This window comes from Triturus cristatus, chromosome 6 (genome assembly GCF_964204655.1).
Source record: "Triturus cristatus chromosome 6, aTriCri1.1, whole genome shotgun sequence".
Taxonomy (NCBI): Eukaryota; Metazoa; Chordata; class Amphibia; order Caudata; family Salamandridae; genus Triturus; species Triturus cristatus.
This window is the reverse complement of record NC_140589.1, coordinates 667,823,951-667,851,058: the sequence shown is the minus strand read 5'-3', so window position 1 is coordinate 667,851,058 and position 27,108 is coordinate 667,823,951. Positions and strand designations below refer to the sequence as shown.

At 49.9% G+C, this 27,108-nt stretch overlaps 1 protein-coding gene across 1 annotated transcript in view; it reads right to left on the bottom strand.

Annotated features, from left to right (window-relative positions):
• MDN1 (midasin AAA ATPase 1) overlaps positions 1-27,108 on the bottom strand; it is a 2,002,810-nt gene that overhangs the window by 791,648 nt on the left and 1,184,054 nt on the right. Inside the window, exon 61 of the mRNA XM_085611158.1 lies at positions 2,898-3,285. Within this exon, the coding sequence (XP_085467284.1) occupies positions 2,898-3,285 (388 nt within the window). The remainder of the gene's footprint in view (positions 1-2,897; positions 3,286-27,108) is intronic.

The window sequence follows — 27,108 nt, the reverse complement described above, 5'->3', positions numbered from 1 at the left end:
CATAAGGACAAGGATAGGCTACTAAGGGGAGGCCCTTAGGCCTATTTTTCTCTATGTATGTCTATAGGATATTACTTTTCTATGTACCGGAGGCTCCCGTCTCGACGACGGGGAATGATTCAGGCATGTGAATCTATGAAAGACACCCCTAATACTGGATAAATGACTTTACTAGGACTTTTTTTTAGCTGGTTCCCAACGTTTTTCCATATCACCTTAAATGCAAAAGATAATCCCCTTTAAGAACAACTTCAAAAAGGTCATAGCGATAGCGTTCCATGTTAATAGCAATGTGGGGGAATCACAGCAGGAACCTGCCTCAACTAACTTCTGTATACACATTTACAGACATGTAACCTATATGCCCAATATCGTAACCTATCATTTGCAGCGTGATTATTGTTATGGGTTAATAGTGGGTTGCATTTGACCGACAATTCAATTTTCTAGTCCTGAGCTTACATTTTGAAACCTAATTAATTTTGACGTACAAGTCCAGCAAGTATAATCATTTCTATTTGAGAAAGCCAGACTTCAGAAATGTTTGTTAAGTGGCATGGACTTAACTCATAAGGCATCTGAGAAGACCAGAAGGAAGCTTCACTTTGGGGGAAAGGACACGTTCAAAAAGCCTTCTTAATTTTGGGGTGGGGGTGTTCTATGAGGCAGTGTCAAGGATCCAACATGCATCCTTTATTTTTAGTCATAGATAAGCAATTGCCCTATTTATTCATAATTTTCCATTCCCTGTGGGTGTGTGATGGGGTAATGCCATTTACCAACGATGTCACAGTACCACAATCCAGGTGCACTCTAACTGGATAACCAAGATACTCCACTGGGGTATGTGATTCTCAGGGTCACAAATACAAACTGTCAAGGCTCGCTCTAAGAGGACGAGGGGTGCCATGATTCAAGAGCGACAACACTATTCCAAGACATGATCCTGCAGAAGAACAGCCTTCTACCGGAACAGGCACACTGAGAGGCACTGAAGCTGGAGCTATACCCCCTCATCTGTAGAAGGAACCCTCATGGATATGCCAGGCATGAGCTCACATTGCTGTTATACACTTTCTTTCGGCAACACTATTTAGACTTGTATCAGTCTACTTATCATGGCTTTATAACCCTACCAAGGTCTATGCTGTATGCCCTACTTCTTAAGTGGCACAAGTGCCAATGTTCTGTTACAGTTGAACATCTATGAAGGCCTGGTCCTACTAACATCACTTACTCCAAACAATCGCGAAGTTCAGAATGAATCCATGGCATTGAGGGCCAAGTAAACGGAGGGAAGTTTTGAAGGACATATGTGAGGTGTAACATGGGAGGCCAAAGGGATTAGGTAGGAGTGTGGCACTTCTATAGTTGCTTTACTGGGCTGGTAATCAAGCCTGGAGTGAAAGCAGGACACAATCTAAAGGTTTTTATCATCCAGCAAATAATAACAGTTACATTTATCCCTCGTTAACCTTGTATCCAAGCTGAAAATATCAATTTTTCATGAAGGAAAAAAGCCCAAAATGGAACAAAACTGGGATAAAACAGTTAGAATTTCCCCTCGCATCACTCTCGACAAATTTCTGCCGGAAGACTGAAACTATACTTAACTGCCAGACAATATTTTGATCTGTGTTCATGGGTCCTATTCACAGACCAAGAAATATTTAGTGAGGTGCAGCCACTGATCTGTGTGCTGGGATTGGAGAGAATACTCCTGGGAACACTTCCTTCTGAAAAAGGGCGTATATAGGAGTTATAGGATAACAGCAACTTGAACACATTTTGGATATTTACACTTTGCACTTGTTTAAAAAGGTAAAAAATGGAAATCAAAAATTTGTGCTTCTCTTTAGCGAGTTACTGCTCTATTAAAAAATGTGTTGTAATGAAGATGCATTCCTATAGAAAATGGCTTATCAATGGGGAGGTAAACAGTCAATATAAAAAGAACATAAACTAAAAAAACAACAACAAAAACAAGGTGCTAGCCACACCTGAAGAGGATTCAATATCGCAAACATCCTAGCGTCTAGGCACTAGAGTTTACTTACTATTGGCTACATGGCCAATGTAATTATGGAGGTTTTGGCTCAGGTTGACTATAAGCTCCTAGAAAATGATTAGGTCTTCAGCCTCACTTATTATTATTATTTTTTTTTTTATCAGAATATTCAGGTCTCACACATCACTTCCATCACCCAACAAACACATTCATTGTTCACTCATGTTCCTGACATGGTGAAAGGAAGGCGCTCCAGCTATGAGATCTAAAAATACTTTTTACTGGAGGGGAGGGAAGCCGGCATTCTCCCCAAGAGGTTCAGTTAGCATCGCTGAGGAATACAGAGTTCTGAAAGGCAGATGTAGATGTATTCAACCCACAGAAAAGACTTTTTCTTTAATACGGTCTGTTGAAGTTACGGGCCTTAAATGTGGACAAGGCTGGAGATGAGAGATGAGAGATCATCCAAAGAAAATCTATATCTTGGGAGGCAAATAACAGAGATATAACCTTAAGGAATAAGCATTGGCATCATCAGATGTTCAGTTTGAAAGTGCTCAAACAAGGATTTTTTTTTTTAACACAGGAAGCATGCTACCAATGACTGGGAATGCTAGGTACAGGAGTTAAAGTGGTTCCAGTTAAACACCACAGGAAAAAAAGACAGCTTAAGCCTGAAATAAAACCTTTAATGTCAGAACAATTTAAGTGTGTTCTAAACAGACTAGGGGGATTATTTTGTTTCACTGCATTATGTATCACTGGTCTTCAAACCATTTCATTAAAATGAATGGCATCAAAAATGCACACAAATAACAATAATAAAAATAATACAGGAAGGCTACATAATAGCACCCAAACAAGCCATGTGGATCCAGAAAACACATACCTCCTCCTTGGCATACTTCAATTTGTATTTCTTCTTCACCGCTGAGTCAAATGTGGTTTGTGGAAGCCAAACATGAATCTGGAGCAAACCCATGTTCACCCACAAGCAGCCTTGTTTGGCCAGCTCAGGGAGGTCCCTTATTTCATCACCTTCTCCAAAAAACTGCTGCACGCAGGTTAGCAGGATACTGATTAAGTCATCAGGAATTCGTTCATGTCCAACTTCTCCTTCCAGCACTTCCTCAAGAAAGCGCAAAGAGCCAATGTCCTTATGTGGAAGCATTTCACAGTTGTGTAAATATTCAGCTTGCAGGTGGCTTGGCAGAAGGTGTTTCAGAAGAGTTAACTGCCTGCATAACAGTAGCCCCTGCATTTTGGCATCAGTATTCCTACAGACATAAAACAAAACATTTTTTTTTTCTCAATATACGATGAATTCAAATATTAACATTTTTGTTTCAGAACAGCACACTGAGGTGAAATTGTGGCTCTACATACAAAACCTCAGGAACAATGATACCTACCATCAGGAACACTTATTTTGTGGATACCGTGTTTGACTCGCAGATAATTCATCTACTTCTATACACTAAGCTGGGACCTTGGAACCGTTGAACAAGTTACTTGCATTCGGTAACGATATATCTGTAAGAAACATTAGTAGTGATAGATTCCTTTACTTAGAATTACCCCAAGGCGTCAGACTGGATTCGGAAAGTTTTCGCCAGCAGTACCCCTGCGTGTCGGAAGGTGGCGTTGTGCGGCTCCACGTCCGTTGTTGGCGTCGCGGTCGCCGAGATGACATTGCGGCAGCTACTTAGACGCTTCCCTCACAGTTCTGTACGCGACTTCCCACGCCAGGAACGCAGAACCATGCAAGATACTGACCACTGGTGCCTTGAAACTAGAGCCCTGAAAGAAATGACCTTAAACCTAGAAATCGGATCGCAGAACGGGGAAGATGGGTGGGGTGGTAAGGAATCTATCACTACAAATGTTTCTTACAGATATATCGTTACCGAAGGTAAGTTTCTTATTCAGCTGAAAGAAACACGTAGTGATGGAGTCCTTACCTTAGAAACAGATACCCAAGCAATACCAACCCCAGTGGTGAGTCTGCGAACCAGGATCACTCCAGGAAGTCCCGGAGAACAGAACGGCCAAAGAAGCAGTCTCTCCAGACTTGGCTGTCCAGGCAATAGTGCTTAGAAAAAGGGTGCAGCGAGGCCCACGTAGCTGCCTGACAGAAGTCTTGTAAGGGGACACCACGTCCCAACGCCGCAGTGGCAGCCGTCACCCTGGTGGAATGGGCGCACAGCCCCAATGGAAGCTCCTTCTTTGTCAGGGAATAACAGGCTTTAACACACAAGACGACCCATCAGGGGATAGTCCGCTTGTGTACGGCCCGACCTTTCTTGGCGCCAACGTAGCCGACAAATAGTGGGTCATTCTCCCAGAACTGTTGCGTGTGGCTCAGGTAGAATGAGAGCGCACGTTTTGGGTCCAGACGGTGGAGCCTCTCTTCCTCTCTGGAAGGATGCGGAGGCGGAAAGAAGGTGGGCAAAGTGATGGTCTGCCCCATGTGAAAAGCAGTGACAACTTTTGGCAGAAAGGATGGACGGGTTCTGAGCACAACCTTGTCCGGATGGACAGACAGAAAAGGAAGTTTACAAGAAAGAGCCTGGAGCTCACTCACTCTCCTAGCGGCTGTGATGGCAACCAGGAAAGAAGTCTTTAGAGTTAAGAGACGCAGAGGACAGTTGTGAAGAGGCTCAAAGGGAGCGCACATCAAATATGTGAGAACCAGATTCAAGTACCACTATGGCATCATAAAAGGAATAGGAGGGAAAAGGTGAGTAATGCCTTTAAGGAATCTATTTACAACAGGGGACTTGAAAAGAGAGGGCTGATCAGGTGGCCTGAGAAAGGCCGAAATAGCAAAAAGGCAGCCCTTGATAGTGCCCAGAGCAGAGCCCTGCTGGGCCAAAGAAAGAAATAACAAAAGGACTTCTGAAAGAGGGGCAGAAAGGGAATCCACAGCCTTTGCTGTGCACCATGCCACAAATGTGTTCCACCTGCAGGTGTATACCAACTTAGTGGAGGGCCGCCTGGCTGCCAGAATGACATTACAAACTTCAGGAGGCAACTTAAAAGGAATCAACTGTCGCCGCTCAATCTCCACGCAAGGAGGTGGAGACTGGATAGGTTTCGTGGAGGACCATCCCCTGCTGCTGCGACAGAAGATCCTCCCGAAGAGGCAGTCGGATCGGGGGATCGATGGTCATACTGAGTAGCTCGGGATACAATACTCTTCGAGCCCAGTACGGTGCCACAAAAATGACTTGGGCCCAGTCGCGCCTGATCTTCTTCAGCACTCTGTGCAGAATTGGTATAGGCGGATAAGCGTACAACAGACCACAACTCCACTTGCGAAGAAAAGCGTCCCCGAGCGAGTGCCGCCTTGGAAATTCCAATGCACAGAACTGTTAACATTACCCATTCTCTTCGGTGGTGAATAGATCTAACCAAGGCTCTCCCCACTTTTGAAAGAGACCTTGCGCCACATTCGAGTGAAGACACCATTCGTGATGCGTCATGCACCTGCGGCTGAGTTCATCCGCGCTGGTGTTCAATTAACCTGGCAGGTGTTGAACCACCAGGGAAATGCGCTGATGTTCCAGCCATGTCCAGAGGCGCAGGACCTCCTGACATAGGGTCCACGACCCCACCCTGTTTGTTGCAGTACCACATGGCAGTGGTGTTGTCCGCGAACTCCAGCACTACTCTTCCCCGGACAGAGAGAAGGAATGCCTTCAGTGCAAGTCAGATCGCCCAAAGCTCCAGAAGGTTAATATGGAGCCAGGACTCCGCCGGAGACCAGAGGCCTCTAATCTCCGCCTCTCCCATCTGACCGCCACATCCCAGGAGGGACGCATCCGTCACCACTGTGTGCTCCAGTTGGGAAAGGGAGAGGGATCTGCCATTGACCCAATGCCGGTTTGTGAGCCACCACTGCAACTGTCTTGCAGTGCCCTCTGAGATTTGCACGGACTCGGACAGGGTCCCCTGATGCTGCGCCCACTGGAACTTCAGGTCCTACTGCAGAGCCCACATATGCCATCTGGCATGATCAACCAGCAGGATGCAGGAGGCCATGAGGCCCAGCAGCCTCAGGGTCAGCCTGACAAACCCAGGTTAGAGGCCGAAAGATCGCAATCCGAGCATGAATATCATAGACTCACCGTTCGGGAGGATAGACCCGAAAGAGCGTCGTATCCAGAACCGCTCCGATGAAGAGGAGCTTCTGAGAGGGAATAAGGTGCGACTTCGGCACATTGATGGAGAACCCCAGCAAATGCAGGAGGTCGGCCGTAGTCTGGAGGTGGGAGACGACTGCAAGGGGCGATCCCGCCTTCAACAGCCAGTCGTCGAAATAGGGGAGGACTGGAATGGAACCCCTGACATGCGCAGATGAGCTGCGACCACCGCCATCACTTTTGTGACCACCACAGGGGCGCTGGTAAGGCCAAAGGGGAGCACGGTATAGTGAAAGTGCTCGTGGCCTATCGTAACCCGCAGGTAACGAGGGAGGGCCGGCAGGACGGGAATATGGAAATAGGAGTCCTGCAGATCCAACACTACCATCCAGTCTCCAGGGTCAAGGGCAGACAAGACCTGAGCCAGAGTTAACATCTTGAACTTCTCCTTCCGGAGGAAGCGATTGACGTTCCAAAGGTCTAAGATAGGACGCAGGCCTTTGTCCTTCTTGGACACCAGAAAGTAGTGGGAATAACACCCACAACATACTTCTGGCACAGGAACGCGCTCGATAACCCCCTTGGCCAAGAGGGCCACAACTTCCTGTTGAAGAAATGCCAAGTGATCCCCCGACATGTGGTGGTACTGAGGTGGCATGGCTGGAGAGGTAGTCTCGAAGGGGAGGGAGTAGCCCCTTCGGACTATTTGTAAAACCCACCTGTCCATAGTGATGGTGCGCCAGTGGGGGAGGTGATGGTGAATCCTGCCGCCCACTAGCATTTGATGGGTCTGAAAAAATGGACTAGGAAGGTTTGGAGGCAGTGGTGGCCGGGGTGGAGGTGGACTGTCCTGCCCGCTGGCCCCCTGAACCACCTCGGCGGGTCCCACGTCTGCGGCCGTGCTGGGACTGTTGCTGTGAAGGCCAGTGGCCACAAAAGGAGTGAAAGGCAGAAGGCGGAGGACGACGAGTGGCTGAAAGGCCCAAGGACTTGGCCGTAGCCCGTGAGTCCTTAAAACGCTCAAACGCACTATCTGCCTGGTTACCAAAAAGGCAAAGGGCATGTCCATGAGAGCGTTCTGGACATCCCCGAGAAGCCAGCAGTCCTCAGCCAGGCGTGGCGACGGAGCGCCACTATCGTGGAAATCACTCAGCCCAGCGAGTCGGTGGTGTCAAGGCCACATCGAATTGGCTGCATCTCTCCCTTCAGCAATAGCCTGAGAGAGCACTGTCCGGGCCTCCTCCAGACACTGAGGCAGCACCTGCGCCACCGTATCCCACACAGAGTTGTAAAAACGGCCCAAGAGGCATGCGGTGTTCACAGAAATCTTCTTCCCAAACTGTTCCAGTCTGTTGGATTCCCTATCCGGGGGTGCGGTAGGGACGGCGCTCTGGGATGTGGATGCTTGGACAACCAAGCTATCAGGGGTGGGGTGCTGGGAGAGGAAAAGGGGGTCACCTGGGGCCGGGCAATGGTGTGGGGCCACATTCCTGTCCACAGGAGCCCCTGTGTTGGGCCTGGATCAGGTGCCCAAAAGAACGTCAGAAAGTGCCTCATTAAAAGGCAGCAGAGGTTCAGCAGAGGTAGCCGCCGGCTGAAGTACTTCTGTCAGGAGGTTAGTCCTGAAAGCCACTGTAGGGAGTTGGAGGGTCTCGGCCGTCCTACGCAACACCACTGCATAACTTGCCCCCTTGTCCGTAGCAACGGTAGGAGAAGTGAGCATGCCATGGTCAGGAGAGGTGTCCAGACCACTGGCATCCCACAGTTACTCAGCCCAGTCTGGGTCATACTGACAATGAGCTGCGAGAGGGTCCTCAGACCCCTCCCAGTCCTCCGAAGGCTGATTAACAGGCCTAAAATAGGGAGGCTGGACATAGGGATAGAAATACCCCATCGGCGTCGGAATCAGCGTTGCGCGACGCCTTACCGGCTCAGTGTCCACATCGGAGCGGAGACCGTGGACGACGTCGTCCGGTGCCACGGGCGCGTCGGAGGTGGTGGCTTCGACTTCGTAGGAGGTGTCATGAGGCCAACCGGCGTCGACCGGGATCCAGGGCTGGATCCTGGCCCTGGGGTGCGGGGGTTAAAGCCGACAGCAATGTAGGAGCCGGAGCAGCCGACAGTAAAGAGTGAGGACCCCCAGTCGGGCCCGCGGGGCACAAAGGCGCGCAGACGGGGTCCGACAGCCCAAAGAGGCGGGTCATGGCTGCGAGAAATTCCTGCAGCTGGGCCGGAGTCGCCGACGGACCTGGGAAGGGCAGGCAGGCAGCCGGCGACACCGTAGGCTCCACCAGAGCCGCGGGGGAGGCACCACCCGCACCCTCAGCCGCGTTGCACGAGGGGAAGTCGGTGAGCGATGACGCTTCTTCGACTTGTTGTGATGCTTCGTCTTACCTGACCCTGAGTACGAAGACATCGATCCAGACTAACGATGATGATGGCTCCGCCACCGGTCCCTCGATCTCCTACGGAACGGGGACCCTTAGCGGCGTGGAGCGGACTGCCGGACTTCAAGCAACTTTCGGGACCGCTCCCGCAAAGTCTTCGGTGCCATGGCCCGCCAGTCGGGGCACGACTTGGGGTCGTGGTCGTGCCCCAGGCAGTAGAGACACATGTGGTGCGGGTCCGTCACCGACATCATACGATGACAGTCCCTGCAAGACTTGAAGCTAGGCATCCCTACGGCACCAGGCGTCGATCGACTCAAAAAGCCTCAAAAAACTCAGTCAACAAATGACTGGGGGTACCGCTCTCTCTGGATCTGCGCTTGCTAGCGCGGAAAAATAAAGACCTGATATCAGCGTGCAAGGGCGGCGTCTAAGTAGCTGCCGCAAAGTCATCTCGGCAACCACAACGCCAATGACAGACGCGAAGCCGTACTACGCCACCTTTCGATCCGCAGGGGTACTGCTGACGAAAACTTTCCGGATCCAGTCTGACGCCTGGGGCTAATTCTATGGTAAGGGATTTATCACTACGTGTCTCTTTCAGATATACTGGCTTTACTCTCATCTGAAGCTTTTAAGGACTTATCTTTCTCCTGTGACACACTTTTTCAGCTTAACACCCACTTATTTTAAATTGTAGTTTTAGTGGGACTTATTATACGTCACCCAGATGTTTTTCAATGCATTCTAGTTATTCATGATTTCATGGCTTCCTGACGAAGGCTCACAGCCAAAACGCGCGTAGGACACGATTCTTCAGCCATGTGAAGGATGTATTTGTTTCTCTAGTGACGCAAAATACATCTGATGTTCTGACCCCACTTGGCTATTTCAAACAATATAACTATCTCTGTGGCATAGACTCTATTCATTTCTATTTCTATTAGTGAGAAATGTATATTATGGAACGTAATACAGTGTATAAAAGGTTTGGCGAAGAAAAACACAAATCATTAATGTAACCATAGGCACAAATTACGTTTTTTATATATCATCTGTGGATTTATTAATCATTATGGAAATGCTAGATATGGTATGAATGTGGGAGTATGAAAGAACATTATATTTAGAAATTCCAAACTAGAGACGTGGATTTAGAAAATGGTTCTATTTTTAGATTATTGTGTATAAAATGTAACTATTGAGAATTAATTTGCAATCATTTTGAACGAATTAATGTTTTAGAGATAAAATATACATCTGACTGTATTTATATCCTTTTAGGTATCCTGAAGGTCCACTAGTCTAATAGGTTCCTGTAGGAGAGTAGGATCTGCACTTATGTTGCCCCCACTTTTTTTCTGATGTTAACACTAGTTTCTGGCTATAGTCTGGCTGGGACCCTGCTAATCAGGGTCCCAGACTCTCTGTTCTCTCTAAACAGCTTGGAGTGCATATTAGATGCACTAGTGATTGGATTATGTGGTACCTTATGAGCCCCTAGTATATGGTACCTTAGGTACAAAGGGCATAGGTACTTCACAGGCCTACCAGGGTTTGAAGCATGTATTATGCCACCCCTGGGAAGCAGACTAAATCTGACACCACAGGCCTGCTACTGCAGCCTGGGTGAGGTAGTGTTAGCACTCCTCACTGAGATATAGGTTCCCTATATCTCACCTTACACACACATATAAACCTATCAGTCACCCCTTAGGCAGGCCCTATCAATCCTGAGGACAGGGTGCTTGGTTTCCATGTGAGCGGGTGCCTCTGCCTGAGCAGGGCCCCTCTGCAGCTCTCAGTCTATTCTCTGTAGCTGTTTGTGGATGCGGTTAAACCATATACTCTTAAGTGCATTATAACCTCGCGGTAAATGCTAACTCTGGGATGGCTACATCAAAACAGGTCATGTTTGGTGTCAAATGCTTTGGAATAATACCCCCACACCAGTAACTGGTGTGGGAGTATGATCCCACCCTTCTAGAGGGATAGACCTGTACCTACTGCGGAACCATGGGAGAATCCTGAAGAGCCCTGGAATCACAAAATGGATGCCACCAGCACAGACACTGGGCTGCCCTCCTGCTGCTGACCGAAACTCGCAGTGGAGGAGGCCCAACAATAGGCATTCTGTCACAGGGAGGTGTCACCACCTTCCAGACAGGATTTAGTGTATTGGGGCTGGGTGGGTGCACTCCTAGAGTGCTTTGAAGTCCTGCACTGGGGGAGCAGTAGGCTCCTCTGTGCATATGCCAGCTCAAACCGGTTCAGGGGCTACCTGTCCCTGCTCTGGCGCGAAACAGGACAAAGGGAAGTGGGTGTAACCACCCCCTGCCCTGACCCTCCCAGAGGAGTGGTCATAGAGCTAGTCCTTCCCCTATCTTCAGTACAAGATAGGAAACCTTGCCATTGCAAGTTAGATAACCCCTGGATGACGCTTTACAAGAAGAATCCTGGTCCTTCGACGTTCCACTACCTTTGGAAGATGGAAGAATCTCCCTTGGAGTCAAGGAGTGACTCCCCTGCTTGGCAGGCACCAAAACTTTACTCAACGGTCGCAAACTTTCTCGCTCCCGGTGGAGTCCAAAGTCCCTGCAGCCCCGGAAATGGATTTCCTGACCTCGACGGCCATCTTGAGTCCCCAGCAAAGCTGAGGCGAGTGAACCCCACGAGTGACGAGAAACAGCAATACCCGGGTACCGTGCACCATTTTCGAGTGCAATCCCTTCACGACGTTCTACGAACTTGTGCATTGGACCACGTATGGTCCAAGCCTCCAGCAGGATTTCCACCGAAGATCAGAGGCCTAACTCGTCCCGAGTGACCGTGGGCTCCTGTGAAGTGAATCCTCTCGAGGCATCTTCGCGATCCCTTGCCAGTTGGCTTGTGGGTCCACTGAAGACTTTTCTACAGAACAAAAGGGCTCCCCTGGTTTCTCCAGGCCTGCCCTGACTTACCCTTGCTGGGTGAGTCCCTCAGACCTTGCTGGTCTGCACCGCTGACTTTCTTCACTTTCCATGAGATTTGCTGTTGCCAAGGCTTGTTGGCTCCAATCCGGTTGCTGACACCTCAGTAAGCTGCAGACTTCGTGGGACACGCTGAATCCAGCTCCTGGTTGTCGTCGACGCCTCCTGGACCTCGTGGCTGAAGAGTCAAGACACCCGTGATCACCTGAAATCACCCGATGACTGTGGGTATCCATCTTCCTGGGCCCGGGTCACTGGCAAGTGACTTTGAACACTGTCTCCTCTGCTTTCAGGTCTTCTTTCTTCTGAATCCATCCTTGGATTCCACCGGACACTTCTCCTGTCTTCACAAGCAGCAAGTCTTCTTTGGCTCCCATTGAAATCGACGCCGCGACCCAACACCAAAAGACACCTATGCACCCGGCTTCCCTGGGTGAGGTAACTCATGCACTCCGGTGCTCCTGTGTGTGTTGGCTCTAGAACTACTTACCCTGTAAGTGACTTGCTTGTAGACTCTCCCGAAGTATCCTAAAACTTTAAAATGTCACCCGCGACTTGCTCCATTGAAGTCTATTGGGATCCGCGGCGGTGTTCTCACACTGCATGCGTCTCCCGTGGGTCCTTTACTTACCTGCCTTGGGTAGATTAGTGAGGCCCCCCTTCTCAAGTCGTTCTTCTTATACCTCTTTTTTAGTATATGATCTGGTACGCCCCTAGGGCCCCAGCCATGTAAGTGCTTAATTTGTTGTGAAACATTGATTTGTGCATTTGTTCCTGACTTCTAGAGAGTGTGTCTAGAAATAAATACATATATATTTTATATATATACCTGTGCGGTGTCCTTTTATTTGGTAATTCAAGAGATTATAAGGTAAAACAAGCTGCTTTACATTCCTCAGAGACTTAGCCTGAACTAGGATAGCTTTCTTTAAAAGGTTGTCTTAAACCTATCTACCATAAGAGTCGAATTGTACTGGTGCAAGGTGGCCACTTTAACTAGTGACCAGCATATGCCAGGCCAACTTCTCACAGTTGCTAAGTGTTTTTTCTTACAATTAGTATCAGTGGAAATTCTTACAGTAGTTGCACCTAAAGAAATCTACCAAGGAACCATTTAGAGGGAAGATTATGTTTTCAAAACTGAGGACACTTACTGATCCCCACCGCCAGTAGGAAAATTACCATATGGTGATCCCACTTCAACAGACAAATCACTTCCAAACCTAAGGCCCACGATCCCACAGGACCTGGTCTGTTGATGTAATGAATGGTGATAGTGTTGTCTGACAGAATATGAATGTTGCTCTCTAATTAAAATGTAGAAATACCTTTATGGCAAGGCAATCCACCCACAGCACTAACATATTTATGTGCTCATCATGGCCTAAAGGCCCCGCAGAATCATCTTGCCTAGATTGGCACCTCAGCCCAGCAAGGTGATGTCCATAACCATAGGAGCTTGAGCCTGCAGAGGTCTGAAGCAACGAGAGTCCAAAAGGTTGCAGGGGTCCATCCAACAGTGTAGATCCAGATGATTAGATTGGGAGAGATACGGGAGGCAATGTGACCCAAGCACAACTGAAGGGTTGTTATAAGCCAATGGGTGTGTGACACCAGCAGGATGTACAAGGCCAAGCAGATGTAAAACCTGCAGCACTGTGTTTCAATGTCAAGTCACAAATTTCAAAATCAACTCCTGAGCATCTGTGGAAGAATGCGAAAAGAACAATTGATGGACAGAATGCAGAACAATGTCATACATTCAGGCCAGTACAGAGATCTGGGCCTAAATCCATCGTTTTTTTGCTCACCATGCCATTCCAGTTTGAACCCATCCATATGCAAATCAGTCTTGACCCTGTGCCAATGGGAACAGTCCAGCCTGAACTGCCAGGCCAGGTCCTTCATGGACTGGAAACACGCAGCCTAGGACGGGTTTCGGGCTTTCAGCCATCATCAGCCAGGATAGCTTGACTCCAGTGGTATGTAGAGCACGGGACCCACGTCTGGGCATACCCGTCCCACTCGGGTTCACAAATGCGAAAAGAACAATTCATGGGGAGAATGCAGAACAATTTCATACATTCACCCCAGTACAGAGATCTGGGCCTAAATCCATCGTTTTTTTGCTCACCATGACATTCCAGTTTGGACCCAGCCATATGCAAATCAGTCTTGACCCCGCGCCCCAATGGGAATGTGGAAGAAAGGGCTTCATGGAGGTTGTGTCCGATACTGCTCCTCTGAATGTGAGCCTCTGTGTAGGAGAGAGGTGGAACTTCTGGGTGTTGATATTTTTTTTGAGTAGTATTTATTTATTAATGAATGATAAGAATATACGACATGAGTCATCATCCTTCTAACTGACACAATAGCCGAATGTATCCCAGTACTAGGATATTGAAATTATGAGAGAAGAGGTGGGAGAGGAGGAGGGGGATAGGGGTATCTGCTGTGTGATCTCTGAATTTGTGCCCATTGGTATGTAATTGTATACTATCCTGTGTGGTGTTAATGTTCAGGAACGCAACGGTATGTGTTCTGGGAGTTTCATTATCACTTTGTAGGTAATAAGTTACCAGGTATCCTGCGCTCGTACTTCTGGGGGTGACTCCTTAAGCCCTGTATCACCGCTAAAGTGTCTCTGGTGGTGCCCTAGATGGTGGAAGGTGATTGGAAGCCTGGGGGATTTGCTTGTGTCTAGCTGGGCAATTGGGCGTGGGTATTACTGGGGCATTTGAGTCTGTAGAGAGTTGCATGGATGCGAGAACGTGTGTGTGGGGTGGGCACTGGGGGACGTGTGTGTGGGGTAAGAGGTGCTGTTAGTGAGGTCCGCCTCTTTTTGCCTCATCCACTATAGTTGATGTGGGCGAGGGTTGTTATCAGACTGGGTGTAGGCCGCGGGGTGGGGTGTGGTCAGGGGTGGAGGGATCAGATATACATAACTATCTGGCATTGTCTGTGATCTTCGCGGGTCTCTGGTGGGAAGAGGGGGGGGGGGGGGAGTAAGGTGGGAAGGAGGGGCGAGGCTGGAAGAGAAGGTAGAGAAGGAAATGGAGCGGGTCTGGGGATGCTGCGGGGGTGGCTGGGGCGATGGGGAGTGTAGGGGTGGTGCGGGTACATGCGGAGGGATAAGCGGAGGTTGGGGGAGACAAATATATGGAGACAGGGTGAGTGCCAGAAGTCGCCCCGATTGCTAGAGGAAACACAAAAGATGGGGGAGGTAAAGAGATTGGGGTACATCATGCATGTATGGTCTGTGAGGGATGTGTGTGTGTGTGTGTGTGTGTGTGTGTGTGTGTGTGTGCGCGCGGGAGTGGGTGAACTGGCTCAGGGACGAGTATGGAGGGGGTAGTCTAGTTGCGTGGAATGATAGTTCGTTGCGCTCTGCGGGTCCACTGTCTAGTGCCGTGACTGCTGTGGGTGTTATGGCCCTAGTGGGGGTGGAGGTGTGTGGACAATGTGAGGGATGTGTTCAGAGTCTCCCATTGTGTAGTGTCCGCTGTCGTTCTCGTCTGTGCACAGAAAGGGTGCCCATGTCTGTAGGAACAGGTCGTGTAGATTATAAGTAACTCGTTCATGTGAGGAGGTGTGCACCATAGCCAGTAAACAGGCCTCCTGTGATGGTGTAGTTGGCGACCCCCATTAAAATGACAATCCTCATTGTAGCCCTAATATCCTGTATAGAATTGAGAGAACAAAATAGGGCATTTAAAGCCATGTATTACTACAAGATGCCACAAATTAAAGGGTTAAGAACAGGATACTTATGCCTTAATGCAAGGCGATGGTCATATTCTGATCTGTAAAGATATAATATAAAAGGCAGAGCTTTCGAGGATTATTTATAAAAACCTCCACAGTTAATACAGAAAGTACTATTATGGTATGTTGATTTCCTTTTAGGATATGATTATACAACTCTACGCCATTTCACCTTCCCGGCGGATATTGTCACACTAAAGATTGTCCTGTATTCAGGAGCTGGCAATACTAAGGAGAGACCAAATAATTGCACTAAAGACCAAGAGGATATATCTACCTCATATATATATAGGTGATTCACACCGGGAGGTAAGACTTTTTAATCCCCCCCAAGAGGCATACATATAAGTCAGAGAGTAGAAATAAAAATTAGAACTTCTTTGTTTTCTCTGTTTATGCCTTATTTCTAGAAGCTTTCACCACAACGTTTACTGTTCGTGGACAACGGTGGTGTGGAGAAAAGAGTGGAAATTAAAACTGCTGTGTTTGGAGCTGTGGTTTACCACAGCTAGAGTGGTGAGTTTACTGTCTGTAGGAATACAAACGGAGTGCAAGTGAAGTGTGAATGTGGGAGATTATTATCCTTTTCTAGTACAAAATAAATAGGAGGGTTCATTACCTTTTCTTAAATGGAGATGTAGTGTAATTTTACAATACAACAGTAACATATACCACGTTAACATCAGGAGAATGTAAAAAATGATTTTCTTTGGGCAGTGGGAGGAGCACGCTAAGAGTAGATGCATTTGATAAATTGAAAATCCCCAGTGTTCCTGTTTTCCCTTGTATGTTTCCCGTTTTTTGTATAGATGTATAAACCTCACTTATTCCAAGGAGAAATAAATCCCTTTTTTTCTGTGTCCTGAAGAAGGTGGTTTTAAATGTATGCACATACTACCGAAACGCGTCAACGCCAGTCCACTTGAATCCAACTACAAGGAATCCTGGGAAGGAATAAATAATTATCCTAATAGTGCTTTTAATCTGATGTTATACGTTGGATCAGCCTACGCAACAGCTCATGTACAACTGTGCAAAAAGGGTCCTCTAGTATAATTGTTTTTAATTCATTGTTTATTTGATTTTTTGCAGTTTTTTCACTGGATTTTAGAAGTAGTGTGTATTGTGTTACGTGTCGTATTGCATACCATGTATGAATTTTATTGATTGTTGTTTATGTATCAAGATTTTATTATTACCCTGGAGAACAGTTTTTTTAATAAAAAATAAAATAATGTCAAACGCTACATCTCGATTTGGGGTATATATCTCGACATAGTTCTTCGCAGATTGATGGAACATAAGAGTGTATGCTTTATGAGTATAGTGTGTTATTGAGTGGAATTGTTGATGTGATTTTGTTCACCCAGGGGAAGTCTTATTTCTCTACTCGTAGTTGGCAACCTCCATTGTCGTAAGATACATATCTTAGTTGTGGCCAGTGCCGTATGAAAGAGTGGGTGTTGATGATAAATCACAAGTAGCATCATTGTCATTTAAGAGGTTCCTTTACCAGAACTGGGCACTTTCAATAAATCGGACGTCCAAAGATGGAAATATCTGGACTCCTGTCAGTCGCAGTGAAGCTGCCACAAAAGTCAGCACTTTGTTAGGAAGTATGAAGTGGTCATCACTGTGTAACCAGTAGAACTATGAATTGATTCCTCCCCCTCCCCCGAACCTCAGGTGACATCAGTGAGTGAAACACATTGGAATACAAAAAAATAAAACAACTTTAACATTCAGGGAAGCCGACCAGTCTACAAGATTCAGGGCCAGGATGACTTCACTCAGGGACAGCATCTTGAATGCAAGTTCTGAAGGTGAAGATTAAGTATGGGTCTTAAAAATCAGTCCTTCTTGGGGACTAAGAAATAAAGGTAACTGTAGAACACGTTACTTTGCTTTGGTAATGCCTTTTCTGGTAGAGTCTATCCAACAGCAGATTTCGCACCTTATGAATGTTTCCAGGCGCAAGAACGAACACGGAAATGTTTGTATCAATTCCCTCATGCGTCGACAAGAGGAATAGTGTGGCTTCAGATCAAGTCCAGCACCACCTCAACGCACTGACGTCACTTTCTTTCCAAACTCCACCCGTGCCAACAAAGTGGAGCCCTTGAAATCAGAATATGGCAGTGTGCTGACTTTAAGACTGCGATCTTGTTAATGAACTATACGAACAAGTTACTTACCTTCGGTAACGATATATCTGTAAGAAACATTAGTTAGTTAGATACCTCACCTTAGAATATCCCTAGGCGTCAGGCTGGATCCGGAAAGATTGTTCGTCAGCAATACCCTTGCACGTCGCTAGATGTCATCTGCAGCTCCGCGTCTGTCGTCGGCGTCGTGAACGCCGGGATGACGTTGGAGTACTTAGACGCCCTCGCGTGTTTCTTTCAGATAAGTCCATTCATCAGAAGTTGAGGGTGGGTGGTGGGTCGGTGAGGAATCTGTTTAGGTAGTCTCTCTACCAGAAAAGGTGCTCCCAAAGATAAGTAACTTGTTCTTCTGGTAGAGAGTTCTAATCGCAAATTACTCACCTTGTGAATAGATACCAATGAAGCATACCTTCCCCGGTGGTGGGTCTGTGGAATAGCTCAATCCCTGTAGACAGGATCAGACAAAATGCCTAATTCCACTGGTGCTTGCTATCCAGATAATGATTTGTGAACATGTGTTGAGACACCCATGTCGCCAATGGAGTTGGAACTATGAGTGCCATCGCAGAGATAGCAGTCTTCACTCTGGTGCAAGTAGCATGCAAGCCTTCTGGGGACTGCTTCTCGGCTAGCAAATCTTAATTAATCTGGAGATGGGTAGTGTTTGCACTGCTTTGCCTTTCTTAGCGCTCAAGAACCCTTTGAAAAGTTGGTTGTCTTGTCAGTAATCCTTGGTATGGTCCACGTAGAAGCTAAGTGCCATCTTAGGGTCGAGGCGATTAAGCCATTTTACCCCTTTGGATGAATGGGGTCTAGCAAAGAAAGCTGGCAAGGTGATGGATTGCTCTATGTGGAAAGGCTTGACTAACTTGGGCAGGAATTCCGCTTTTGTTCAGGAGACCAATTTATTTGGAAAGGAGAAAGTGTATGACGGAATCACTGACAACACTTGGAGTTCACTCACTCGTCAACCCAATGTTATGGGGATGAGAAATGCTGTTGTGATGTGAAGTAGTTAAAGAGGAAAACTATGCAATGGTTTGAAGGGAGTACATATTAGGTAAGGGAGCACCAAACTAATGTCACACTGCGGCATTACAAAGGTTGTGGTAAGAGACCCTTCAGAAAAAGCATAACAGGTGACTTGAATAGGGATGGCTGGTCGGGTAGAGCCAAGAAGGCTGAAAGGTAACCTTTAACCACTGCCTCAGAAAAGGCCTTGCAGGGATAAAGACTAAAGTACCAGTTACATACCTTCGGTAACGATGTATCTGGTAGAAACTATTCTAGACGCAGATTCCTTCACGTAGAATTATCCCCAGGCGTGAGACTGGATCTGGAAAACAGTTTTGCCCAGCATCCCTGCGCACCGAGGGGACAGCATCACGCGACTCCGCCCAGGCGTCATCAGTGTACGCGACGTCAGTGAGGTCACAAGTCCCACCACGGCGCGCTTACGTCAGTTTTATTCGGAGAACTTTCCCGCGCCACAACGCAGAATCAGCAGACAAAACTGAGAGTAGAAGAACAGTGTGCAAAACAGCAGAAAAAGGAATGGTGAGGAACACCACCATAAAGAGCAGTGCCCGGCACCGCAGTACCCAATGGCAGAGAAAGAATAAACAGAGCAGCAACCCTGCCAATACAGAGACAGCCCCCCTCCCCCGGAGAAAAGGGACACGTGTAAAAATGTCATGATAGCATGCAACAAGACTACAACCCCAACCAAAGACAAGGAAGGGGATCCAGTCGGGGGACACACAGGGAATGACAAAATTCCAAGACATCCCTATCCCAGAGTGTGACAACCCCCATCAGGAACAAAGGCAGAGGCACAGCCAAAAGACCCCAACCTCAAGGATCGCAAAGAGCCAGAAGTACCAGCAAACCTATCCTCCCATGTGACAACAGGGAGGAAAAAGGGACAGCCTGTACTCATAGAAGACACAGCCACCCCCAGGGAAGCGAGTGCAAAAGACCAAATCACAGGCCCTCGCAGAACGGGGAGGAAGAGCGGGCCGTGAAGGAATCTGCGGCTTGAATCGCCTCTACCAGATACATCGTTACAGAAGGTAAGTAACTCGTACATCTGATAGAGACTACTAGTCGCAGATTCCTTCACGTAGAATAGATACCCTATCCATACCCAAGGGGAAGGAGGGTCTGCAAGAGGACCCAACCCACCTGGGCATAACAGAGGACCGCACGGGGGCCGAGTCCAAAAAAAGGACGAGGAGCCCCGTCCCCCAGGCAAAGGGAAAAGAAGAGGACAGCCTGTCCTAACTCAGCAGAGGAAACAAGGCAAGGCACAAAGAGATCAAACACCCCACGCCCACGTGAGGCAACAAAACCTCCGCCCAGGGCCAAGGCAAGGAAAGGAGCACCGAAGGAGAAGAGCAACCTAGAGACTCCAAGGAGAAGAGGCAGACCAAAGGCAATCCTAGACAGGATGGCACCGGCAGCAACAAGCAGGCGGAAGCCGAAAAGGGGAACTAAAGGTCACCCAGGAAGAATCGTCCAACGCCCGCAGGGACAAACTGCACCCGCAAGAGGATCCAGAAGCAAGGAACCACCCCCCCCCCCCCCCCCCAAAGGCAGAAGAGAACCGAGTACAAGGCCCACTGGAAGCAGCGGAGAAGGCAGGATGACAGTCCCACTAAAGCCCCAAGAAGGCACAATGGTGCAGAAAGAACAAGAGGGTGGCACTGGCAAGCTCCGCCAGACACACCACAGAACTAAACACTCAAAGCAAAAAGGCGAAGAAGAAGGTTGCATCCGCAACATACCATAACGCCATGAAGAGCAGAAGCACACAGGCGACCACAACTCCCTAGCAAATACCAGGGCTAAATAACAGCCAAACCTGCCCCACATAGGGCATGTCATATCCCAAGACATGGGAACATCTTAGGAGGAAACTTCCGCAGCAGAGGACAACAAAAAAGACCTGCGGCAAAAAACCCCGCAGGAGGCCTATCAAGCAGAGGGTAGACGCAGAAGGCCCAATCTCAGGCCCAGCATGGTGTAAAAAAAAAACAAAGAAAAAACAGTCAAAAAGGGATGGCCGGCAGCCAACAGAACCACAGCCTCAACAAGGAGGACTCGAGTGGCCATGAAGCACACAGAACAGACAACCGGGGCGACCCGCCCCAACGGAAGAACAGCTCCAAGAACCAGATCAACACGCAGGTCACTGAGGAGGAGAAGGAGTGGGAGGAAGAGGGTGAAGTCCCGCAAGAACCTCTGGATGGCTGAGTCCGCAGGGGAATGGAACAAAAGAGCACCATCGAAGGGAAGGTCCACCAGCCGTTCACGAACATTCTCCGGGAACACACTGTCCCGAAGCCAGGCATGGCGATGCAGGGCAACCGAAGAAGCCATGCCACAACCCAGCACCTCCGAGATGTCCAGAGTGGAGCGAAGGATAAATGCCGCCATCTCCCGACCATCCAAGACATGATGTCTGAAATCCACGCAGGCGCCCTCCTGAGAAGCGGCAGACATAAGGGATTCCGCCGAGTCCCACAAGCATAAAGTGGCCCTAGCCAAAACACACAGTGTGTTAAGGGCCCGCAGAGCCGCACTGGTCGAGGCAAACATATTGCGCCCCCAGGAGTCCAGCCAGCGGGTCTCCCGTGATGGAGGAGACAACAGTAGCGGCAAAGCAGAAAAGGCAGACTGCAAAAGGGGGCCACTGGTAAAAGGGTGAAGAGAAACGCACACTGGATCACGTGGTGCTGGATGGTGGCGGTGCAGAAAGAGCCTTGATGGAGAACCTCCAGAAGATGATCTGCGGGGAAATGGGTAGCTGGATCACCCATGCGCAAAATACCCACAGCCATGGAACAGCGCGGGCGAAAGCCGCACCTGCCACCGTAGGGCTCTGCGGAGGGGAAAGCAGCTCCTCATTAGGTGACGGCTGCAAGCGAAGGCGGCCATCCCCCAAGCTAACCGGAGGAAGGAAGGGCCAAGGCCGGAGGGAAGGAAGAGGGACCGAGGAGTGGGGGACCTCCGGCTCCTCCGGCAAAGACCGCGGTTGTGGAGACGGCGAGGAGCCACCTTTAGACGACGTCAGGGAAAAAGCCACAACACGGCAGCCTGTCTCCAGAGAGGATGACATCAGCAACCGCCGAACCTCTGGAGAAGAGGAGGCATCCGGAACGAGTCCGGCGCCGAAGAGTCCGCAACCTGAGGCAGGACACAGTCTTCGACCGGCGCCGGAGGAGACGCCGGGACAACCTCCGACACAGCACACGACACAGGAGACCGGAGCTGGGCCAGATCCGGGGTGGTGTCGACCTGACCTCCGACAAGGCAGCCGCCTACGTGGAGGGACGAGAAGGGCCCGGGGAGAGACTAGGAGTCCCCCGACAGCCGCGAATCGTGACATAGCGAGACGGGCCCTCTGCCGACCCCTGCGGCGCCGCCAGGGCCAGCAGCCACCGGCACCGTAGCGGCGTCACCTCCGCCTCGGACAAGGCCGCCGCCTGTCCCGAGGACCGAGAGGGGCTCGGGGGTGCGACTTGAGCCCCGGCGACCTCAAACGGACTCCCGTGGGAGTTTGCGGCGAAGCAGAGGCGCCGTGGTCCAAAGAAGGGACCCCCGAAGGGCTGCACCCCAACGGCACCACATCCTCCGAACCAGTCGGCGCCGTGGCCAGAGCCGCCGTCGATGCCGCGTAGGGCCCCGCACACTGCAAGGGATCCGCTGACGTCCCAGGAGGGGAAGGAGGAGGATAAGAAGCCAGCGTGGTCGCCCCCACGTCGGGAAACAGCGGATAAGGGGACGACACGCGGGGCCGCACCGCCCGCAGAGAGCCCACGACCCTGACAGGCAGGAACCCCGACCCTCGGGGACAAACTGCGACACTTACCAAGAGGTGAGCGGCGCTCTTGCGACCTGGGGGAAGATCTAAGTCGGCCAGGGAAGCAGCGGGTCCGAGAACCCTCCGCTGGGCCGGGCGAGATGACGACGCCGATCTGGGGACACGAGCCGAAAGTGAGTGTCATCCAGCATTCCCGCCGGGATTTCAGCTTCATCTGCTGGCATGCCTCACAATCAGTGGAGTCGTGGTGCTCCCCCAAACACCACATACATATGGGGTGAGGATCCATCGCCAACATGAGGCGGCCACACGATGTGCAAATTTTAAAGCCCGAAGGCATTTGCACACTGTTCCCACACACGCAATAGCATAAGGGAAAAGGCCTAAATAGGCCCAGAGCACAAACCGGATTCGGCTTGCACACGGATTTAGGAAAAAAACTGATGTAGGCGCGCCGGGTGGGACTTATGTGACCTCGCTGACGTCATTGCCTGGGCGAAGTCGTGTGATGACGTCCCCCCGGTGCGCAGGGATGCTGGGCAAAAAAGTTTTCCGGATCCAGTCTCACGCCTGGGGATAATTCTACGTGAAGGAATCTGTGGCTAGTAGTCTCTATCAGATTTGTTTTTGTGGGGGAGGTGGGTGGTGTTTGAGTAGCTTGTTGCCCCTGGCGAACTGGATGCTGGCAGCCTGATCACAGACCTAGACCTCGAAAGCATTTAGAGGCTTGTTGCAGCCGAGGAGAATTGTCAGTGTCTTTGTTGGTAGCCCCTACCGAAGCCTCAAAAGGAGCCCGTCAGTTAGGAGAGCAACAGGGCTGGCGGAGCACAGCTCTGAGAGCTAATAGTGGTTTTACTCATCTCTCAACAGCAAATTCTGCCTTCACTCCAAGCAGCCTAGAGCCGTTGAAAGGCATGTCCATAAGAGATAGTTGGACATCAGCTGAAGAGCCTGTGTAGTGAATTCAGACATGGTATGTAAGCATCACTCTGGTGCTGACTGCCCTATCCAGACAATCAGTAGTGTCCAGGGTATATTTTGTCACAATTTATCCATCTAAGATCAGACTACGCAAGGTTTGACATGGCTCAAGTGAGATCATTGACAAAATGTCCACCACTCTGTCTAATAATGCATGTGGTATTCACCGACTTGATCACTGGTCTGGTGAGAAGAACATCAGTTTTATGAATGTTTCCATCATTCTTGATTTCCTTTCAGGTATGGTTGGTAGGGAATGCATTGGGGTTCAAACGGCTGCAGATGCCTGGACGACAAGACTCTTTGGAGTTTAATGTTTTGATAAGAAGTCCAAATCTCCGGGAGCAGGTCAATGCTGCCTCGCTACCTGTGTATTGACAGGATACATGTCCTCTGTGGGAGTTTCTGACATATCATACCTATCTGTGGGTGGATCACCATGTTTATGAACTTATGAATGGGAGGAAGTATCCACCTACACCACTCCTGTGAGTGGTACCTCTCTACTCCCCACTTTGTTCCTTTCCATATTGACAGGAGGGCAAAATCCTGGTTTTCACTAGGTACCCATTAGAACATTAGTTAAAGCATTGTTAAAATGGAGAAGAGGCTCCTGAGTGGATTGTGCAGGAGAGTAGTCCTGACTTCTTGTGTCGGAGGAACAAGGCAATGTGGCTCAGCAGCCCTCCAGATAACTGTGGAGAAGGTGGAGGATTCTTCAGTAGCCATAGTAGGATCCAGTGAGGAGAGGACAACATCTGGGAGGTGTCAAGATCACCGGCAGCCAGAAAATCATCAAAAACGTTGCCGTTATCATATAGATTATCATTGTTATGTTTATATGTGCCTAAATCATAACGTGTGGTGTCTTCTGGTTCAGAATGGGCATAGTGTCTAGGTTTGGGCAGTGAAGAACAAGTTACTTACCTTCGGTAACGATGTATCTGTAAGAAACATTAGTTAGTTAGATTCCTCACCTTAGAATAGCCCCAGGCGTCAGACTGGGTCCGGAAGATTTTTCGTCAGCAATACCCCTTGCGTGTCGCTAGGCGTCGTCTGCGGCTCCGCGTCAGTCGTCGGCGCCGTGCGCCGGAATGACGTCGGAGTACTTAGACGCCGCCCTCGCGCGCTGACGTCAGTTCTTGTACATAGCTTTCCGCGCCAGGAACGCAGAGCCATGCAAAGACCGACACTGGTGCCAAAAATAAAATCTAGGGGCCTGAAAAGGATAACCTTAACCCTAGATGTCAGTTCGCAGAACGGGGAGGATGGGTGGGTCGGTGAGGAATCTAACTAACTAATGTTTCTTACAGATACATCGTTACCGAAGGTAAGTAACTTGTTCATCTGAAAGAAACACGTTAGTTAGATTCCTCACCTTAGAATAGATACCCAAGCAATACCATCCCCGGTGGTGGGTCTGCGAACCAAGATCACACCAGAAAGTCCTGGAGGACAGAACGGCCAAAGAAGCCATCCCTCCGGACTTGGCTGTCAAGGCAATAATGTCAGGCAAACGTGTGTAGTGAAGCCCACGTCGCCGCCTGACAGATGTCCTGCAAAGGGACACCCCGTCCCAAAACAGTAGTAGCCGCTGTGGCCCGAGTAGAATGGGCGCGCAGCCCAACAGGAGGGTCCTTTTTTGCCAAGGAGTAACAAATTTTGATGCACAAAACGACCCACCGAGAGATGGTCCGTTTGTGCACAGCTTTCCCCTTCTTAGCACCCACGTATCCAACGAAAAGCTGGTCGTCTACCCGGAACTGCTTTGTGCGGTCCAAATAAAAGGAGAGCGCACGTTTTGGGTCCAGACGGTGGAGCCTCTCTTCCTCTTTGGAAGGATGCGGAGGCGGAAAGAAGGTGGGCAAGGTGACAGACTGCCCAAGATGAAATGGAGTCACCACTTTCGGAAGAAAGGAGGGACGAGGCCGAAGGACAACCTTGTCCGGATGAACAGAGAGAAAAGGAGGCTTTGAAGATAAAGCCTGGAGCTCACTCACCCGTCTAGCCGAGGTGATGGCTACCAGAAAAGCAGTCTTAAGCGTCAGCAGACGAAGAGGACAATTATGAAGAGGCTCAAAGGGAGCGCACATTAGAAATGTGAGAACAAGATTCAAGTCCCACTGAGGCATTACAAAAGGGACAGGAGGGAACGTGTGAGTAATGCCCTTTAGAAAGTGTGTAACTACAGGGGACTTGAAAAGAGAAGGCTGATCAGGAAGCCGCAAGAAGGCAGAGATGGCAGCAAGATAACCTTTCAGGGTGCCCAGGGCAGAGCCCTGGCGGGCCAAAGAAAGAAGAAACAGTAGAACCTCAGAAAGAGGGGCGGAAAGGGGATCCACAGCCTTTGCTGTGCACCATGCCACAAATTTGTTCCACCGGCAGGCGTATACCGTCTTTGTGGAGGGACGCCTGGCTGCCAGAATGATATCACAGACTTCAGGAGGCAAGTCAAATGGCATCAACTGCCGCCGCACAATCTCCACGCATGGAGGTGGAGGCTGGACAGGTTCGGGTGGAGGACCGTCCCCTGCTGCTGCGACAGAAGATCCTCCCGAAGGGGCAGACGTATCGGAGGATCGGTCAACATACTGAGTAGCTCGGGATACCAGTACCTTCGTGCCCAATCCGGAGCCACCAAGATGACTTGGGCCCGGTCGTGCCTGATCTTCTTCAGCACTCTGGGCAGAAGTGGTATAGGCGGAAAGGCGTACAACCGACCGCAACTCCACTCGTGACGAAAAGCATCGCCGAGCGAGTGCCGCCTTGGAAACTCCAACGCGCAGAACTGCTGACATTGCGCGTTCTCTTCGGTGGCGAATAGATCTAACCAAGGCTCTCCCCACTGCTGAAAGAGACCTTGCGCCACTTCGGAGTTCAGACGCCATTCGTGATCCATCATGCACCGGCGGCTGAGTTCGTCCGCTCTGGCGTTCAGAGAGCCCGCCAGATGTTGAACCACTAGGGTGACGCCCTGGTGTTCCAGCCACGTCCAGAGGCGCAGAGCCTCCTGACAAAGGGTCCACGACCCCACCCCGCCCTGTTTGTTGCAATACCACATGGCGGTGGTGTTGTCCGTGAACACCTGCACGACACTTCCCCTGACAGAGGGAAGGAAGGCTTTCAGTGCAAGTCGGATCGCTCTCAACTCCAACAGGTTGATGTGGAGACGAGACTCCGCCGGAGACCAGAGGCCTCTGATCTCCGCCTCTCCCATATGGCCACCCCATCCCAGGAGGGACGCATCCGTCACTACGACATGCTCTGGTTGGGGAAGGGAGAGGCTCTTGCCCTTGACCCAATCGCGGTCCGTGAGCCACCACTGCAACTGCTGTGCAGTGCCCTCCGAGATCAAGACATGGTCGGACAGGTTGCCGTGATGCTGGGCCCACTGAAACTTCAGGTCCCACTGCAGAGCCCGCATGCGCCGCCTGGCGTGATGCACTAGTAGGATGCAGGAGGCCATCAGCCCCAGAAGCCGCAACACTAGCCTGACCGAAACCCAGGATAGAGGCCGAAAGATGGGAATCAGGGCCTGTATATCCCGGACCCGCTGTTCCGGTGGATGGACCCGGAACTGCGCCGAATCGAGAACCGCTCCGATGAAGAGGAGCTTCTGAGAGGGACTCAGGTGTGACTTCGGCACGTTGATGGAAAATCCCAGCAAATGCAGGAGATCCGCCGTAGTATGGAGGTGGGAGACGACTGTCTGGGGCGAGCCCGCCTTCAACAACCAGTCGTCGAGATAGGGGAAGACTGGAACCCCTGATCTGCGCAGATGAGCTGCGACCACCGCCATCACTTTCGTGAACACCCGAGGGGCACTGGTGAGGCCGAAGGGGAGCACGGTAAACTGAAAGTGC